Source organism: Bison bison, unplaced genomic scaffold, assembly GCF_000754665.1.
Source record: "Bison bison bison isolate TAMUID 2011002044 unplaced genomic scaffold, Bison_UMD1.0 scf7180017864370, whole genome shotgun sequence".
NCBI classification, from domain to species: Eukaryota; Metazoa; Chordata; class Mammalia; order Artiodactyla; family Bovidae; genus Bison; species Bison bison.
In genome coordinates this window covers 234,061-252,673 of record NW_011494942.1, presented here as the reverse complement: position 1 = coordinate 252,673, position 18,613 = coordinate 234,061, and the positions used below count along the sequence as shown (strand labels likewise).

General features: G+C 34.9%; 1 protein-coding gene across 5 annotated transcripts in view; it reads right to left on the bottom strand.

Moving 5' to 3' along the window:
* Nucleotides 1-18,613, bottom strand: part of FOXN2 (forkhead box N2) — a 56,252-nt gene that overhangs the window by 9,153 nt on the left and 28,486 nt on the right. For all 5 annotated transcript variants that reach the window (XM_010855892.1, XM_010855889.1, XM_010855890.1 and 2 more), the window contains 3 exons: nucleotides 14,620-15,170; nucleotides 5,414-5,538; nucleotides 3,141-3,205 (listed from right to left, as the gene is read on the bottom strand). In XM_010855892.1, the coding sequence (XP_010854194.1) occupies nucleotides 3,141-3,205; nucleotides 5,414-5,538; nucleotides 14,620-15,156 (727 nt within the window). In that variant the 5' untranslated portion in view covers nucleotides 15,157-15,170. The remainder of the gene's footprint in view (nucleotides 1-3,140; nucleotides 3,206-5,413; nucleotides 5,539-14,619; nucleotides 15,171-18,613) is intronic.

Below are 18,613 nucleotides of genomic sequence, written 5' to 3'. Positions count from 1 at the left end.
TCATTGGAAGGACTGACGCTGAAGCTGAAGCTCCAATACTTTGGCCACCTGATGTGAAGAACTGACTCATTTGAAAAGACTCTGATGCTGGGAAATACTGAAGGCAGGAGGAGAAGAGGATGACAGAGGATGAGATGGTTGGATGGCATCAATGACTCAATGAACATGATTTGGGCAAACTCTGAGAAATGGAGAAGGACAGGGAAGCCTAGCATGCAGCAGTCCAGGGGGTCGCAGAGTTGGATATGGCTGAGCAACTGAACAACAACAACAAAGTTAGAGCCAACAGTGAAATTTCAGTGATATTTACAAAACACAAAACTGACAATGTCACCTTATTCTTTAAAGACCTTCAGTAGTTCCCCTAACTCCTCATATCTGGTAGGAGTGCAGGCTCTGAAATCAGAGTTCCTTCTATACCATTTACTAGTTGTGTAACCTTAAGAAAGTTACTTAATCTCTCCAAAGTTCAATTTCTTTATTTGTAAAAGAGGGTAACAAAACCTCAAAGAGTTGTTGTAAGAATTAAATGAAATAATGCAAGCAAAACACCATAGTCAGGAACTCAATGTAAACTAATGTTACAGTTACAGGAAGAAGTTCCAACTCATTATACTAAAGAAGCTCTGCTTGATTTGGCTGCTGTTGCTGCTAAGTCACTTCAGTCGTGTCCGACTCTGTGCAACCCCAAAGATGGCGGCCCACCAGGCTCCGTCGTCCTTGGGATTCTCCAGGCAAGAACAGTGGAGTGGGTTGCCATTTCCTTCTCCATTGATTTGGCTAATGCCTGCTTAAACTTTTTCATTTGCCTTGCCCATGCTAAACGATCACATCTATAGCTACAGGACCAAGGCTACTTAGTCTTCTGTGCTCTTAGGTTTCAGCCATGCTTACCAACCTGCAGTTCCTAGCAACTGTCCCAGACCAAACCTCTAACCAAGGTTAAGTATCTGTCCAACTTTTGAGGCCCAGAGCTCAGGCATCACACTTTCTTCTCAAAGAGGCCTTTTCCATCCTACCTCTAAGCTTAATTTGCCACCCACTTCCTTTTCTCCCAGTGTATTCTGTACAATTCTAATCAATTAAACATGAATTAATTCTTCAATTAGACAGTATATTTTCTGAGACTAGGGCCTGGGTCTCTTTCTGCATATCCCAAGGCACCCAGAATTCAGTGATTAGCAAAATGGATGAATTCAACAAGTACTTGAAAGTTTAATCAATTTATTGCTATATTTTTTCAAACTTTTTCCCTAGAAAAAAGATATCAAGAGTTAAGAAAAAGCAAATTTCCTCAGAGTCTATGTATATGTGCTAAATCAACCTGATTTAAATATAAAATGTCTTAAAGTTTTTGTGTGGTACAGTATTTCATTTTTCTCCTAAAACATTTGTATGAGAGATGATGGATAATACATACAACTCATTAGATGAAAAAATACCTATGCTCTCCTTGTGGAAGCTGATCCCCAAAGGAAGAAGCAGAATTCGGATGGAATAGAACAAGAACCAGAAGAAATTCTAAATAAACCCCAGAATTCAAGACAGAAAATGTTCTCAAAATGTGCATATGAGCTAAAGCTTAAAAGACTAAGGGTCAGAATTTACTGAAGTAATAAAAAGAAAAAGGAAGTATCAGCAATACCAAAACATAAAGAGAGCACATTTACTCATGTAGGTAACAGGAAAATGGGTACTTGCCTTATGTTCAGTCACAATATTATCTGAAGCAGACTAATTCCATTAACTTCTCTGCAGAGTTCTCTTAAGCTTTTCACATTCTTTCCCTCCCTTATTTTTACAGACCATCATCATATGTTTCCTAGGCTTGGCTTAGTGTAGTTCTAAAGAGCCAAATGTCTCTGATACACAGAGAGGCTTTTCATCTGATAATTTTTATTTTTATAGGTCAGAGTAACATCTGCAAGCTCCAAAGCAGCAATGTGAGGAAAACTTTTGTTAGTATATCACTAACCTATAATATTAACTTTGAGTAGAGGAAAAAACAACTAATTCAAAAATTTTATCTACTTTTTAAATGTCAGCCAAGTTCAAAAGTTAGTTTTGAAAGCTTACTGCTTTCTTCCTAAATTATAGTTCTTTACACCTAATCTTGGAGAAGGCAATGGCACCCCACTCCAGCACTCTTGCCTGGAAAAATCCCATGGACGGAGGAGCCTGGTGGGCTGCAGTCCATGGGGTCGCTAAGAGTCGGACACGACTGAGCGACTTCACTTTCACTTTTCACTTTCATGCATTGGAGGAGGAAATGGCAACCCACTCCAGTGTTCTTGCCTGGAGAATCCCAGGGACGGGGGAGCCTGGTGGGCTGCTGTCTCTGGGGTAGCACAGAGTTGGACACAACTGACGCAACTTAGCAGTAGCAGCAGCAGTACACCTAATCTATAAAATAATTATGTAAAGCCATCCCTAACTCCAAGGCCATAACAGAAAGAGTGGCAGCCAGACTTGGCCACGGGCCATAGTCTGTCAACTATTCTAGTCCGACAGACTTGAAAAGATGATTTGGTACTTATTGCATTACTAAGAAATATTTCCCTATTTTCAAGGAAAAGTATACAATAAAAGGAAATGAAAACAGGGATATGAAATAGTATACACAGTATAATCCAAGTACCTGGAGAAAGAGTGTGTTTGGGAGGTGGTGGGTGGTATGTGCATGTATGGGCATGCATACAAACATATCTACTCTCGTGTAAGGCATAAAAAGGACCAAAGCAATCATATTAAAAATGTTAACAGCAGAGGGGCAAGATAGATAGGGTAAGAGATTAAGAGGTATAAACTACTATGTAAAAAATAACTAAGCTTCAAGAACATACTGTACAACACATGGAATACAGTCGATATTTTATAATTATAAATGGGGTATAACCTGAAAAACTGTGAATAACTATGTTGTACACCTGAAACATACAATATTGTACATCCAGTATAGCCCAATTAAAAAGTTAACAGCAGAATAAAGGGTAAGTTTTAGTTTCTTTTTTATAAATGTTTTTTATTTTCTAAACCTTCTATAATAAACAGGCAATATTTTTATAATTAAAAAATAATTAAATAAAAATTCTGATTTTAACCTGAGTTCTTATGATTTAAAATACTGATCTTGCACATACCTTTGAGAGTTCGCACCTGGTTCTGCTTGAGTACAGAGCTTAAGTAATGAGGTGATAAAGAACCACTGAAAAAAGAGATAAGACAAGCATACTTATTAAAAAAAACTTTATTTCACATTTTATAAAACTTAGTTACAAATACAACTAGTTTGTACAATAAAAAACAGTTTTTACCTTGTTTTCTTTGCTAATACTATTCAGTTTAGCAAGAGTCTGCCAAAGCAGAAAGAGTATAAGATCCAAGTTTAAATCACAACTATTTGGGCGTTCTTAGGCAAAATAATTAACCCTTTAGTTTCTTCATCTGTAAAACAGGAATAATTAAAACTCCCACATAGGGTTGTTGTGATAATTAAATAAGAACATTAAACTTAAAATGCCCAGAACAACAGACAATACATAATAGTTACTGTTTGATTCTATACTGGATGCCTAAGTTTGATAAGATATTAATATAGGTGTTACTACAGAAATGAAAGTGTTTATCAAAACAATGTTTAAAGAAGACTGTATGGTAATGACAAAAAAAAAAAGTTCCTGATTTAATTAAAAATATCAATTACAAATCAAAATTTCTATATTTATGAAAAAGAGACCAGCAGTTTCTTTTTTTTAATTTCAAAAATTTTTAAATATTTTTGGAACAAACTTTCCTCTTCTTTGGAATTTGTGATAGTATTTAAAAAAAAAAATCTGTTTGGCTAACTAAATTAGTCTATTTCTTAGTCACAGTTTCATATACACTATATAGTTCATTCTCTTCCTCAGACTTAACCAATTATGGCATGAAAGGGCTACACAAAGGCATGTCAGATGGAACTGTCATTCTGTCCAACAATACTAAAGAGAAAATATTTCTAAAAATATTTTAAAGTCAAAGATTACAACCTCTATGCTGCTGTTTACCTGTTTTTAAACCACAAAATCATCTTTAACATTTAAACATATAAAAAATGAAAACATGAAAATATATCATATCAAAGGCACAGAAAAGTGTATTTTTGATGGTATACAAAAAAAGTGTGCCAATTCTCCCATTTAATTTTTAATAAAAAATAGCATTGCTAAATAAAACATAAAAGCAGTATCAACAGAACTTACCATTAATTTCCCAACTACTGTTCTTTTAAACTAGGACATCTCATAAGCACCAATACTAAAGAAAGTATCAACTCCCAAACAATGAGAATATAAACTCTGATAACATCTTTTCAGAGTTTCATTTCATAAGGATAAACTAGTTCTTGTCACAATGATCCTTCTAATCTACTAATATGGTAAATAAGCTTAAATCTCAATAAGTATGTATGTATATATATTGCTGAAATTTCAACTTTAGGCTAATTTTTAAAACTTATCAGCTACAAACACTCCTCTAAAAGTTATATAATTTAATTCCTTAAACACTACATGAAATGTTAGTAACTGCTGCAAATGGGAGTTCACTCTTCTACTTTTGTAAATGTTTCAAATTTTTCAATTATTTTACTAAAAAGCTTTAAAAAACTTTTTATAGACTACCCTTAAAAGTATTTTGACAAAACTGTCATTTTCAACTCAAATGAATATATATAATAGAATTTAAAAATAAAGATTCTAAAGGCTTCTTTCAAAGGCAATAGTCAGATTTAAAGTCATCATTTTCAGATTTGACTTAAAATGGGAAAGCTTTAAGATCAATTTAATGATGACTGAGAAAACAAAAGGCCAAGGAAAAGTATATTTGCCAACAGAAACAAATCAAATAAAAATCCAAAGCATTATTTTACTTGACATTTAAAAATTTGAGACTTGAACATAATTTTCAAATATTAAACATGCTATGAAGGGAAAAAATCTTAAAATAGAAAAATGAATATAAGTGTATATATAAATGCTGCAAACAAACTACCTTATTTTAAAAATTTTAAATATACTTCTATTTTCTTGTGTCTTTAGGTCAGTATTAGCACTGCAGACAATGTAAATGATCTGATCTTTACAAAAAGGTTTCAGGTTATACCTGAATTCATATTATCACTATCTTCAGAGTTTAGTTAGAATACATTATTAATTATTAATACATTTTGCAGAATTTATGCTCTCAATTACCCAACATCTTGGTTCCTAATAAGTAAAAATGCCTTAGTCTAATGTCTTATCAGTAAATAATTCTCTATGTAATTCGAAAAAAAAAAAAAAAGATGAAAAAAACCCCACAACTTTAAGTTATTCCATCTCATATAATGAAATCTTACATATTGCCACTGACATTTACATCTTAGATCTTGTACCTTTGTGGTGACGCAGGAGGGCTGTAAAATGTGGATTTTGAGGAGAAAGGTTGCTTCTTCAGTGCCTGCATAAGGTTGGGTTTATATTCTGGATCAACACACCATAAGGAACCTTTTCCATTAACCTAAAATAAATTACATAAGAATTAGTAATCTGGAATCAGACACAAAAAGTGTCTGAATGTCTTTCATAAATGTGTGGGGACACAAAACCCAATAGCACCTTTTGAATACAATGCAAACACTGAAGTAAACTTGCCAGCAATGAACTGTGTGATTAAAAGCCCTGGAGGCAGACAGCCTGGGTTCCTATCTCCAGCTCTGCCATTTACCCGCTGCGTAACTTTAGGAAGGTTAACTAACTTCTATTTCTCTGGGTCATTATTCCCGTATTTGGAAGGTACGGATAATAATAGTAGCTACCTCACAGGGTTGTTCCATAGATTTAACTACACGTAGAGTACTCTGCACAGTGCATGGTGCATAGGGCCACAAGACCACAACACTCTAGGACACACCATTCACATTTGCATCACAGTTTGTGAGAATGATACAACACCAAGCTATGCAGAGAACAGCATGAAGGGCTATGCATGATGGCCCTTCAATTAGGTGGTGTCATTCCCCCCAAAGTGCTAAACAATATGATACTGGGTGATGCATCCAAAAATAATTATTTTTATGGCATTAACACTAGTATTTATTTTCCCATTTAAACTGCTTAAATTCAAAGCAAACAATTTAATGAAGAGATGGCAAAAGTCTCAAAGAGTAAAATAAAAAACTGAGGGATGGAAAAGACTCTTGTAAAAGGTAAAAAAGAGGAATAAGTACCATCCCTATCCTCAATATGGTTAAGTTACAACATTTGAGGGCCTTTTGGATAATAAGGTAAAGGGTACACAAGCCCAGATTTCATGGAAATAGTCATAAGAATCTAAAAATAATAGAAATGTATGCTTATTGGAAACTAGAGAAAATATAAAGAGAAGTGCCCACTAAATGGCAAATGAGAGATGACTCAAAGAATGGCTTGCCTGCTCCACAGTTCCTCTAATATGAAGGAACAGCTCACCAGGAAGGTAAGCAGACAATATACCTGAAGAATATCACTAAAATGATCTAATGTGCAGGGGAAAGGCCAGACCAGGAGATAATTCCTTCAAAGAGGTTTGAAAAATACTGCATGTTTTACCTCCTTTCTTCTTAGAAGGTCACACTACATATTAGCAGATCGATGGTGGTTTAGTCGCTAAGTCATGTCCGACTCTTGCGACCCCATGGACTGTAGCCTGACAGGGTCCCCTGTCCATGGGGATTCTTCAGGCCAGAACACTGGAGTGGGTTGCCATTTCCTTCTCCAGGGGATCTTCCCAACCCAGGAATCGAACCTGGGTCTCCTGCATTGCAGGCAGATTCTTTACTGATTGAGCTATGAGGGGGTTCTAAATAGTCTTGCTTTATTTAAACCTGTTTTGTATTAAAAACACTAATGTAACTGATGAATTCTTACAGAATATACTTTCCTAATGTTAACACTGAGAAATGTTTTTTTTTTTTTTTTGGTAGAAAAAACTACAAACATTGATTAGACCATGAAGAAAAATAAATCTTATTTAAAGGTCACTCTAGTGCAAAAAGGAAAAAAAAAAAAACCCAACTGCAAAATTCTCTGACCACTTGGAAATTTACAAATGCTCTTGAATTTAAAAATATATCCAAACTATAATTACAGATTGTAAAGGGCATAAGAAAAACATAAAAACTAAGTGGATGTGGTCAAATGCACAGACATTAGTTGAGCTAGTTAAATGAAATAACTGAAGGATTTCAGGAGCTGTAACATCACCTGCTAACTCTTCCTTAAGGATACATCTATCCTGTTTCTTTAGCTGAACATCCATCCCTATCTACCAACCTGAACAGTTTGACTAGAAGAACATCCCTACAAATGTACCACATGGACCCACAGCTTACATATAGAAGCCCACAGTCATGCAAGGAGGAGGTTCAACTGCAAACTCATCCCACTTCCCCAGAGCTAAACACCACTTGCACAGAAGTTAAGAGTACAAGCCTTGAAGAAGAGTACAATACCTACCTTTGGAAACCTGGCTCTGTCACTTAACAGCTGTGTAACCTTTAGAAAAATATCTATGGTTCTCTGTGTATTAGTATGCTCAAAATACATATAAAACAGTACCTTCTGGACATAAGCCCTTAATACCAAATACTACTATTGTTATGTTTTATGTTCATTTTCTTTGCAGTTTTAAAAACTGTTCCTCTTTCTTCCAGTCTAATATCATTGTTTTTATTCTCCAATAATTTGTTTTTCTGCTTCTATTCCACTAGATACTGACATTAAATTTTAATAAATATTTTTGAAGATATTTAATCTTTTGAAGATATAAATATCAAAAGTTAAATATAAGGTATAACCTGAACCCTTCTCACCATGGTGTACAAAATTTCCTCACAAGATTAGTGAGATTCAAACTGCTACTAATTTTTGTTTTTACATCTTTTCTATTTCAAAAACCCCTTCTGAAAATTTGAATTATACCTCACAACATTAACAATTATCTAGACAACAGTAAAACTGACCCCTGCTCCTTTCTGCTTGTATAAAATCCCATATGATGTAAGCTATTATGATTGCTGAAGATTTAATATGATGAATTCCAGGGTGCTTCCATTTCCTGAACTGTTTTCAAAGTAACATTAGTCTATTACTGAGGTTTTTTTTTAATCTCTGAATATCATGTCATAACTACTATAGCAGAACAGTATAATGAAAGAATGGTTTCACAGGTTTTAAAAGTGAAATATTAAAACACTGCTTACTGACTGGCTACTGACATGGGACTAATAATTTAATCTCTATCTGTCCTCTAATTCATATTTTATCTGTAAAAAAACAGACCACTTCACTGAGTTGTGATGAGATTCAAATAAGAAAATTTTTATGTAAGTGACAGAGCTGCAAAGTAAATGAATACAAGAGGTTATACTGAAAATGGCAGAAAGTCAGTTTATGTTCCTATTCTTTTCTTCTAAGAGATGAAGGACTTTTAAAAACATAAACAATAAGAACAAAAATTAATTAATTTTGAAATGAGACAAAAGTTAGAAATAAACAAGAATTAAACTGATAAGGGAAAAACACTTTCGTGTGAGGAAAAGTATGGTAATTGAGTGTAAGGCAGTTTTTAACATCCCAGCAACTTAAATATATTGGACAAGAAAAACCATGGTGTCATATCATACTGTAATACAGAAAGTAACGTACCATACTATCAGATGAAACTTTTTCTGGCCTGTGGCAGCAAGATATCACATGAACTACATTGAAATTTTAAGTTTTTTCCAAAGGAAGTCAAATTTCTAGCCATGTATTTTAGAATTAAGTGATGGACCATCCCATCTTAAATTAGATGTAATTCCAATCACTTGGCCTAAGTGGTAAGTGTATTCTGAAGATAGAGAAATAAAACTTTAAAAGTGATAGCACCCACAACATCCTTTGTCCCCAAACCACTTCAGTTTCATATAGAAAAGAAATACATAAATTATTTTTCATATATAGACTAAGACAATTATTTTAATGATTCTAACCATGTTCTATCTTGGTATTCCTGAGATTATACTCCCAGAAACTGTTTGGTTCATAAATCTACTTTTAAAATTCTATTGTGAGAGAACTGCAAATTGTTTTGATCACAGAAGAATTGGTATTTCCTTGAAACAGCAAATTGGAAGCACTAGTACTGAAAACTTGCAGTTCAGGGCATTTAAGTATCTTGAGTAAGGTCTCCAAATAACCGTCTGTTTTGTGTTACCATGGCAGCACTTCCGTTCACTGAGCCTGTTCACAAACTATCAGTAACAAGATAGAATTATGTATTTGCTAATCTATGTTTTAGAGTCTAAAGCAAAAAACTTATTTTTAAATCTAAGTCTCAGTTAAAAACTATGTCTCTTTATTGTTGTGCTTAGATGATAGAACACAAATACTAAAGAGTTTAAGAAGTATTATTTTAAAGTGAATATGACTATTACAAGAAATGCTTTTTTGTGCAGTGGAAACAGGAAATGTGCATTCTCTCATGTACTATTTTGCATTTTGAAACTCTAAGGCTTTTGGACATATTTGGTAAAGAACCAGTGAAGGTTCTGAAGAAATAAGGAATATACTGAGACTTGAACTTTTAAGATTTATCTTAATGGAAGTTGTAAAGAACATTGGAAGAAACAAAGTTCACTATTCCTGGAATGTTTTCATGTACCTGCACTGTACATTTTAATATTTCCCCCCCTTGACTACCTTTTTCAGTGGTTTTTAGAACCACTGAATTTAAAAGGGCATTCATAATTCTTGCTCATAGTGTGAATTTTCAATGGTGGCTTGCATGACTTCATTTCTTGGGATTCAGCTATTGAAGCAAATCACACCACGAAAATGTACAGCCTGAAATTGTACAGGCAAAACTTATGATTTCACGTTCCCCAGCTAAATTCTCACATTAAATATTTTAGTCTGGCTTTTATAACAAAGTTCGAAAAGCAGATTTTAAGACTTCATTGTTAATGTTCAAAACATAAAAACAAAACAAAAACACCTTGTCTAGCTTTTCTGATTTTAAAATTCATAAATAACAAGCCAAGATTCTTAGGCCTATCTTTTGAGAGTGGTAACTACGGTATGGATGAGGGCAGGGAGCTAAGCAGCAGCCATAGCAGGTGACTAAGTATCTATATCAACCTGTGGTTTGACCTGGACCTTTGTCATCTTGCTTTCTTTTTTGAGATTATCATCTCCAGACAATTATTCATCAGAAAAAGTGCTTTTCAAGGTTGCCAAACCTAATGGAAGTGAGTATAACTTACTTGCCTTTTCCACGTTGAAAAAGGAAAAAAATCAGTATTTTGAGGTACTGATTCAAGCAGTAGTTTATTAAAAAAATAAAATAAAAACAAACCACAAGCACTCCCAATCTCACTTGAATTTATCACTTTTTGTCCAAATTTTGCACTTAATGACATAATGTTGGCAGCTTGAAAATGGCCACGATAGAAATATTTATATCATGGAAATTGGCAAAAGTGATACCTTCACCCTCACCCAATTGTTAAATATTTAGCAATACACCACTGTTCATATATTTTTAATTCTAATCTTTTGGCTGCTACTTGATGCTAATCAAGTTTTTTTCTTCTTTCTTTTGGCTGTGAAATGCAGCACGTGGGATCTTAGTTCCCTGACCCATATCAGACCTGCACTCCCTGCAGTGGAAGTGTGGAGTTTTAACCCCTGGACTGCCAGGGATATCCCCATTTTCAAGTTTTTTTTTTTTTGCAACATTTGACACTGTTGCTCATTCACACTTAAACTTACCCTCGCTGGCTTCCATTATACCATACTTTCCTTAGACCCTTCTACTAAAAACCAATGCTGATGACTAGTTTCTTTTATATCTTGCCATAAGCATAAATACAATAGGTCTAAAAGTAGAAAAGAATTAACTGATACAGTTCAAAAAATAAAATCTAATGATGCATAGTAGAAAGAATACATACAAAATTTTCAACACTTTCAGTCATTTGAAAGGAGAGTCTGACTGATAGGGGAATGCGTTTCCAAAATGACTTACTCATATGTATATTGAGTCTGATTTCCTTGCCATACGGGTCTCTCCATAGGGCTATTTAAATGTCCTTATGATATAGCAGCTGACTTCCCATATAGCTAACTGGCCAAGAACCCAAGATGGAAGCCATGTCTTTTATGACCTGGATTCAAAAGGCACACTCCATTTCCATAATATCCTCTTGGTTACACACACCAGCCAAATTCCGTAGTGAAGGGGGACTCTGCTGCTGCTGCTAAGTTGCTTCAGTCGTGTCCAACTCTGTGCAACCCCATAGACGGCAGCCCATCAGGCTCCCCTATCCCTGGGATTCTCTAGGCGAGAACACTGGAGTGGGTTGCCATTTCCTTCTCCAATGCATGAAAGTAAAAAGTGAAAGTGAAATCGCTCAGTCGTGTCCGACTCTTTGCGACCCGATGGACTGCAGCCTACCAGGCTCCTCCATCCGTGGGATTTTCCAGGCAAGAGTACTGGAGTGGGGTACCATCGCCTTCTCTGAAGGGGGACTCTACAAGGGCACAGATACTGGAAGGCAGGGCTCATTTGGGGGCTACCTTGGAGGCTAGCTATAACAGACTGATCCTTAAAAATTGCTGAGGCTTTTTAATGGCTGAGCACATAGCTGGCCTTCATAAATATTCCATGTGTAGTAAAGAATGTGTTAAATAGCAATTTATTACATAGCAGTAGATAACTAATACAATCTCCTTTAATCGTAAGAAAATGATGTGTCCAAATGCCTTGCTACCCAGGGTGTCTCATGGATTAGAGGCATCAGGATCACCTCAAAGCCTGTTAGAAATTAGAAAGCCTCAGTCTCCATCCTAGATTTGCTAAAGAAGAATGTGTATTTTAACAAGATCCCCAGATGATCAGTAGATACTTTCAAGTCTGAACAGCACTGTCCTATGAAATCCTTCAGTTATCTAAAGATTTAATTACTTGCTTTTTAAACTTTTATTCCAGAATTTTTATATCAGAACTTTCTGCTGCCACTTGGGTTATAGAAAACTACAAAAGAACAACACTCCTAGATTAACAAGAAAAAAACCAAAATAATCTACAAAACCATAATTTTTTATGAGCCTGAGAATTTAGACTGCAAGAAGAATTGATTTTGAGGTGTGACAGGATCTGTGAGGAGGGATGAAACATAAGAGCTGTTTCACTTTTGGTACAGCATGGAAAAAGTGGCAGTTATGATAAAAAGTAAGAAAACAAAATACTCAAGGAGACCTAAGGAAGACACCCTTGGAGATGGAAATAGATGTGTTGAGCCGACTACGGTCTGTGGTTAGAGCAAGGATATCAGGCATAGCTCATTCATGCTCCAGGCCCTGAGTGAGTATAAGGTAAGATCAGGTGTCCCTCTCGGAGAGGCACTAAACCTGCCTAAACCCTGGACAAAGCAAATAAGAAGCAAAAGCTGTCTGCCACTGAGAGAGAGAAAAAGTACCCTCCCTCACCCCAGTCACCAGCAAAAGACAGCTACTGTTGGAAGAAAAGTACAAAACCCAGTTATCCTCACACTTTACTGATACTAGGCGATGCAGTATACATCATGTGGAGAAAGACAGGAAATTAGCTCATGCTCAAATGCTCCAAAGATACAAAGCAGAGATCTGCTGCCACTGGGAAATGGTCACTCACTTGTACCCAGAACTTCCCACTGATATTAGGTAACATTTACTTACCATGATGGGAGTGGACAAGAAACTGGCCTGAATGCTGGAACAGTGCTGTTCAAAAGGAACTTATACAATGACAAAGTATCCTATATTTGTTCTCTCCAGTATACCAACCACTAGCCACATGGAGGTCTCTGGCTATTGATAAGTGCAGCTCTGGACTTCACTGGGTGGATGGGAGTCTGCTCATGGAAGAGACAGGGCGTCCCACACTTGAGGCAATAAGCCTGCCTGACACTAAAACTGGAGAAGAACCAAGAAACCTATCCTGTTCACACCAAGAACCTTGCACCAAGTAACAAGGAAGAACGATCTACTGCTAAGGGAGGAGTAAGCGTACAGAGAGAAATATTTAACTCCCCTCCCACTTCTAAGCTAAATGTGTCACAAACTGACAGATAAAGGTGGAGCAGAAAAGCTAAGAAAAATCACCTGACATTCCAGGCCTCACACTAAATACAAAGTATCAGCAGTCTCTCCATAGTAATGTAAAGACTATGGTATATCAAAGGTAACTATGACAACCACAAAACCCACCCAACTCAACTATTAACTAGATTGATCAATACCTGTCCATATTAACAACCTGATAGAAGTAGAGTCATATCTATTTCTTGATAGAAATATTTTTTACTCCAGTTTCTACCATTTTTTAACAAGCAATGTCTGATATTTAATGCAAAATTATGTGACACACAAAAGCAGGAAACAAAACAATTAACAAAACCAGACTCAGAGATGGTCCAAATATTGAAATTATCAGACAGACACTGTGACTATGATTAATTTGTTTAACAGACCTAGTGGGAAATTTTTAGCAGAAAGTTGGAGACTTTTTAAAGGAAAATGAAAATACTTAAAAAAAAAAAATGAAGATTTTATTAGGCTGATCAGCAGAATGGATACAAGAAAGAAAAAAACTGTACAAAGATCAATAGAAATTATCCAAACTGAAACAAAGAAAAAAGAGTAGGAAGAGGGATAGAGCAATCAAGAGGTGAGACAACAGTAAATGGTCTAACATATTTTCATTGTAGGTGGTGAATCACAAGAAATATTTGAAGAGATAATGAGGAAACAAATTTCTAAGTTTAATGAATGACAACAAACCACAGATCCAAGAATGTCAGAATAACCAAGGCAGGATAAAATAAAGAAAAACACACTTAGGCACATCATAGTCAAATTGCTAAAAAGTAGTGATAAAGATAAAAATCTAGAGGACAGTAAGGAAAAAAAACTACAAACAAAAGAACAAAGATAAGAATGCCAACAGACTTCTCATCACAAACTATGCTACCCAGAAGACAAGAGAATAATGTCTTAAAAGTATTTAAATAGAAAACAAATAATGCAATAACAGATTTAAATCCAACTGTATCAATTACACTAATGTAAAAGATCCACATTCCAATTTTAAGGCAGACACTGTCATATTGAACAAATAAGAATTTATAAATACAGCAACAAGAACATTACAGAAACTAAAAACAGAAAGTTGGGATATTAAAAAAACTAATTAATTATAATCGAACCACTTTTTTGTATACCTGAAACTAATGCAACATTGTAAATTAACTATACTTCAATTTTTAAAAGTTAAAGAAAATAAAAAGGAAATAATAAACTCCTAATTTATACCTAATTTGTACCTTTAGTAGACTGAACATAATTCTGCTAGATTTATATCAATACTGAAGAAACTTAAAAACATCTGAGATGAAAGCAAATGGTGAATAAAATTAAGTTCAAACTGAAGTAATCTGACTTGACTATTTTTTGTCTTCCTTTGACTTCCTCATATTTTAAGATCTCCGTCCTATTTTCCCCCACCTCCCTAAATATAGCAACGTTCATAAACACTGACCTTGCCATGGCTTCTTTCCACTTTCTGAAAACATTTATTCAGGGACAGATTATGTCGAACAGAATTCTTCCAGCCAGTTGGTGCAGTTGCAAAATATGGGAAGCGGTTCAGAATCCAGCTATAAATTTCTTTGACTGGCAAACACTTATTTGGAGAGTGTTCAATAGCCATATAAATGAGAAGACTAAAGGAGTATGGGGGCTTTGAAGTTGCTGATTTTTTTTCTTGGCTCTGATAGCACGACGGTCCAAAGGATGGCACATCATCTCCTTCTATGTCATACAATGGACTAACAACTGGAAGACCTTCGCTTCCAAAGCTGAAGTTTGTTAGGAGATTAGTACTTTCGTGAAGCCAGTTTAAGTTTGTGAGTTCATCATCTGCTGACTCATTGTCCACTAGAGTGGCCTTTGGCCTGGCAGCATCAACAGCTTCAGGCAAGCTTCCCATTTTGTAAATCTGGCTCAATCCTGCAACCTTTTCAGCTCCTGGAGTTTCAGCTCTCTTTTCTGGAGTCATTCCAATTACTGGACCCATTTACTCTTACAGTTCTGTAACAAAAGAAACAATTATCAACCAATGTTATACTTAAGATTCATAAGCACATGGAAAAAGGAAACACAAATTTAAATATCCCCAAATCAGAGAAATTTTATAATCAATATCCCATATAATATTTAAGTATATTTGCATAACAAATGCTAAAGGTTATAATACAGAATTTATTTCATGTTATTTGAAATGGCTATAAATAAAATGCCCCACTATAGCACAATATGTACAGGTGATATTAATAAAGCTGAATGTATTCTGAATACTTATTACAGTCCCTAGCCCATAATAACTGCCTAATAAGTAATGTGTGCTATTACTAAAAATGAATAATTATATCTTGGAATTCTAAAATTCTATAATCTATTCATCTATAATTTCACTATAATTACAGTGAAATTAACAGTCATACATAAGGCTCAAAATAGATAATAAATTTAAAATAAGCTCAAACAGTAATTCCAAATAAACTTTCCTCAAATATGATTATAATACTATAAAGAAATAATTTCTAATATTTTTATAGTATATCATACTAAAAAGATAACATTTCTTAATCACTAAATTCATTACTAGCAAAATCATATTTACTACAGATTTATTATTATAAATTCCAGTATTTCAGAGAGCTGAAACTTCAGTATTTATTATCGTAAATTCCAGTATTTTAACTCTTCCTTCTATATACTATCTCATCAAGTACTGATGGTGAAAGGTTGACATTCTTAGTCAAGTTTGAACTGTCACTGTATTTTCAAGGGGAGGAAAAAAAGCTGTTTCTAAGCTATTCTTTTTTATTTCTATTCTCTCAATGATTTTTTTTTACTTCTGAAACATACTTCAATTCAAACATCTTACTACGGAAGAATAACTGACCAAAAGGGAAAGTGGCAGAACTGAAGTGCCATTTAATTCATTTTCCATGGTTCATCAAGGTAACTCACTTCCGAATTCTGTGAAAAACCCTCTACGTATACTATTATTCTAGTCAAACTTCTTATATTTATGTAAGTGAAATAAGAGAAGCAACCCCGGGATTTTATTTTATTTAAAACATAGCTGGCAGGTTTCTCTAATTATGAAAACTGGTCAATGCTGGATATAAAACAATCTGGATTCTTGTAGCTATTAGTAATCTCAGAATACCCAATTATCAGTAACATCCATCAGCTAATATTTGGGGTGTAAGCCATTGTACTAAATACTACATATTGTATCTTAAATGACTATCAATTAAAATGCATAAATTTTATTTACACTATTACTTAGTTCTACATATGGTCCTTTTCCTCCCACTGTGAATCCCATGATAAGAGTCTTTAATACATCGTAACAAAACATTGGGCATAAGGAAGCACTCAAATTATAATTTCAAATTGAAATGAACTTATAAGCAACAAATACCAAGTGCTGTGCTACCTGCTTTTAAAAGTTACTTTATTTTTGAAACAAACCATTAATGCTAGGAAATATCCCCACTAGTTACAATAAGAAAGTTGAAAATCCCTGTTATGGAAGCCAAGTAAGTAAACTGCCTAATGTTCTAAAGCTAATAAAAAGTGAGGCCAAAATTACAAACTACGCTGAGTTCAAGATTCAAGCTTCTTTGTCCATTCGAGTACACTCAATTTCTTCAGGAACGTTCATTTTTAGCAACACTACTTAAAACAGATACTGTTGACAGTCTCATCAGAAACTAATTCAAATGGTTGCAAATATGTCATCCTCTGAATCACAAGTTTAGAATGAAATCCCATTACTTTAAGATGCAAGACAATACTATGGCAGCAAACGTGCCAAAGATTACATAAAGCATTGCTTGCTTGGTTACTTTGCCTCAGTTGTGTTCAACTCTTTGCCAGCCAGGACTGCAGCCTGCCAAGCTCCTCTGTCCATGGGATTCTCCAGGTAAGAATACTGGAGTGGGTTGCCATTTCCTTCTCCAAGGGATCTTCCCCACCCAGGGATTGAACCTGCATTTCTTATGTCTCCTGCATTGGCAGGTCGGTTCTTTACCACTAGCACCACATATAGCCAAGCAAAGTTAAAAAATCAAGTTGAAAGACTGACATCCTCTTAGTTAGGTTTCAGTTGTTACTGTATTTTCAAGGAAAGAAAAAAAGCTGTTTTTAAACTATCCTTGACGAGTACTTTAGAACACCAAGTCCACCAAAATAAATAGGCAAATGACCTTTCCCTACAAATAAGTATATAAATAACAAACATATGTATTAGAAAATATTCAACTTCACTGATTATTAAAAAATACAAAACAAAAATGTGACATTAAGTATGATAATATACTTAGAGTAGTGTCTGATAAACACAAATAATTAGTAACATTATACAAGTTTTGTTGCCTGATGTCAGTGGTTTCATGCTAATGCTCAGTTGTTCACTTTTTGTGAACTCGTGGACTGTAGTCCACCAGGCTCCTCTGTCCATGGGATTTTCAGGCAAGAATACTGGAGGGGGTTGCCACTTCCTCCTCCAGAGGATTTTTCCACGACCCAGGGATCAAACTTGCGTCTCCTGCATTGGCAAGTGGATTCTTTACTACTGAGCCACCTGGGAAGCCCTATCACCAACCAATTAAAAAAATTTGTAATAACACAATTTTGGGCAAGGACTTGGGGCCATTTTGAAAAACAAGATGGCAATATGCACCAAGAATCATTAAAAATGTCATATTCTTTGATTCAATGCTTCCACTTATGAGTCACTCCAGTCAAATAATCTTAAATCAGAGAAAATATTCTCTCCTTATCTTTTACACACACACAAACACACGCACGCACACAGATGTTTATCCAGGAATTATGAAAAAGAGGAAAACTATAAAGTTTATATATTTTATTACAGAGAAATAGCTAAGTAAATGAAAGCGCATCTATTTAATCTAATATTTAGCAGTCATTAAAAATGAAAATTATGAAGTAAAAATTGAAGATTGTGAAGTAAACAAAACAGTTTACTAAAAACTGGCAAAAAAAAGTAGGAAATATACAAGAAGCTAACAGTGGTTTATACAGTGGAAGTGAGAAATAGATTTAAGGGCCTAGATCTGATAGATAGAGTACCTGATCAACTATGGAATGAGGTTTGTGACATTGTACAGGAGACAGGGATCAAGATCATCCCCATGGAAAAGAAATGCAAAAAAGCAAAATGGCTGTCTGGGGAGGCCTTACAAATAGCTGTGAAAAGAAGAGAAGCAAAAAGCAAAAGAGAAAAGGAAAGATATAAACATCTGAATGCAGAGTTCCAAAGAATAGCAAGAAACGATAAGAAAGCCTTCTTCAGTGATCAATGCAAAGAAATAGAGGAAAACAACAGAATGGGAAAGACTAGGGATCTCTTCAAGAAAATCAGAGATACCAAAGGAACATTTCATGCAAAGATGAGCTCCATAAAGGACAGAAATGGTATGGACCTAACAGAA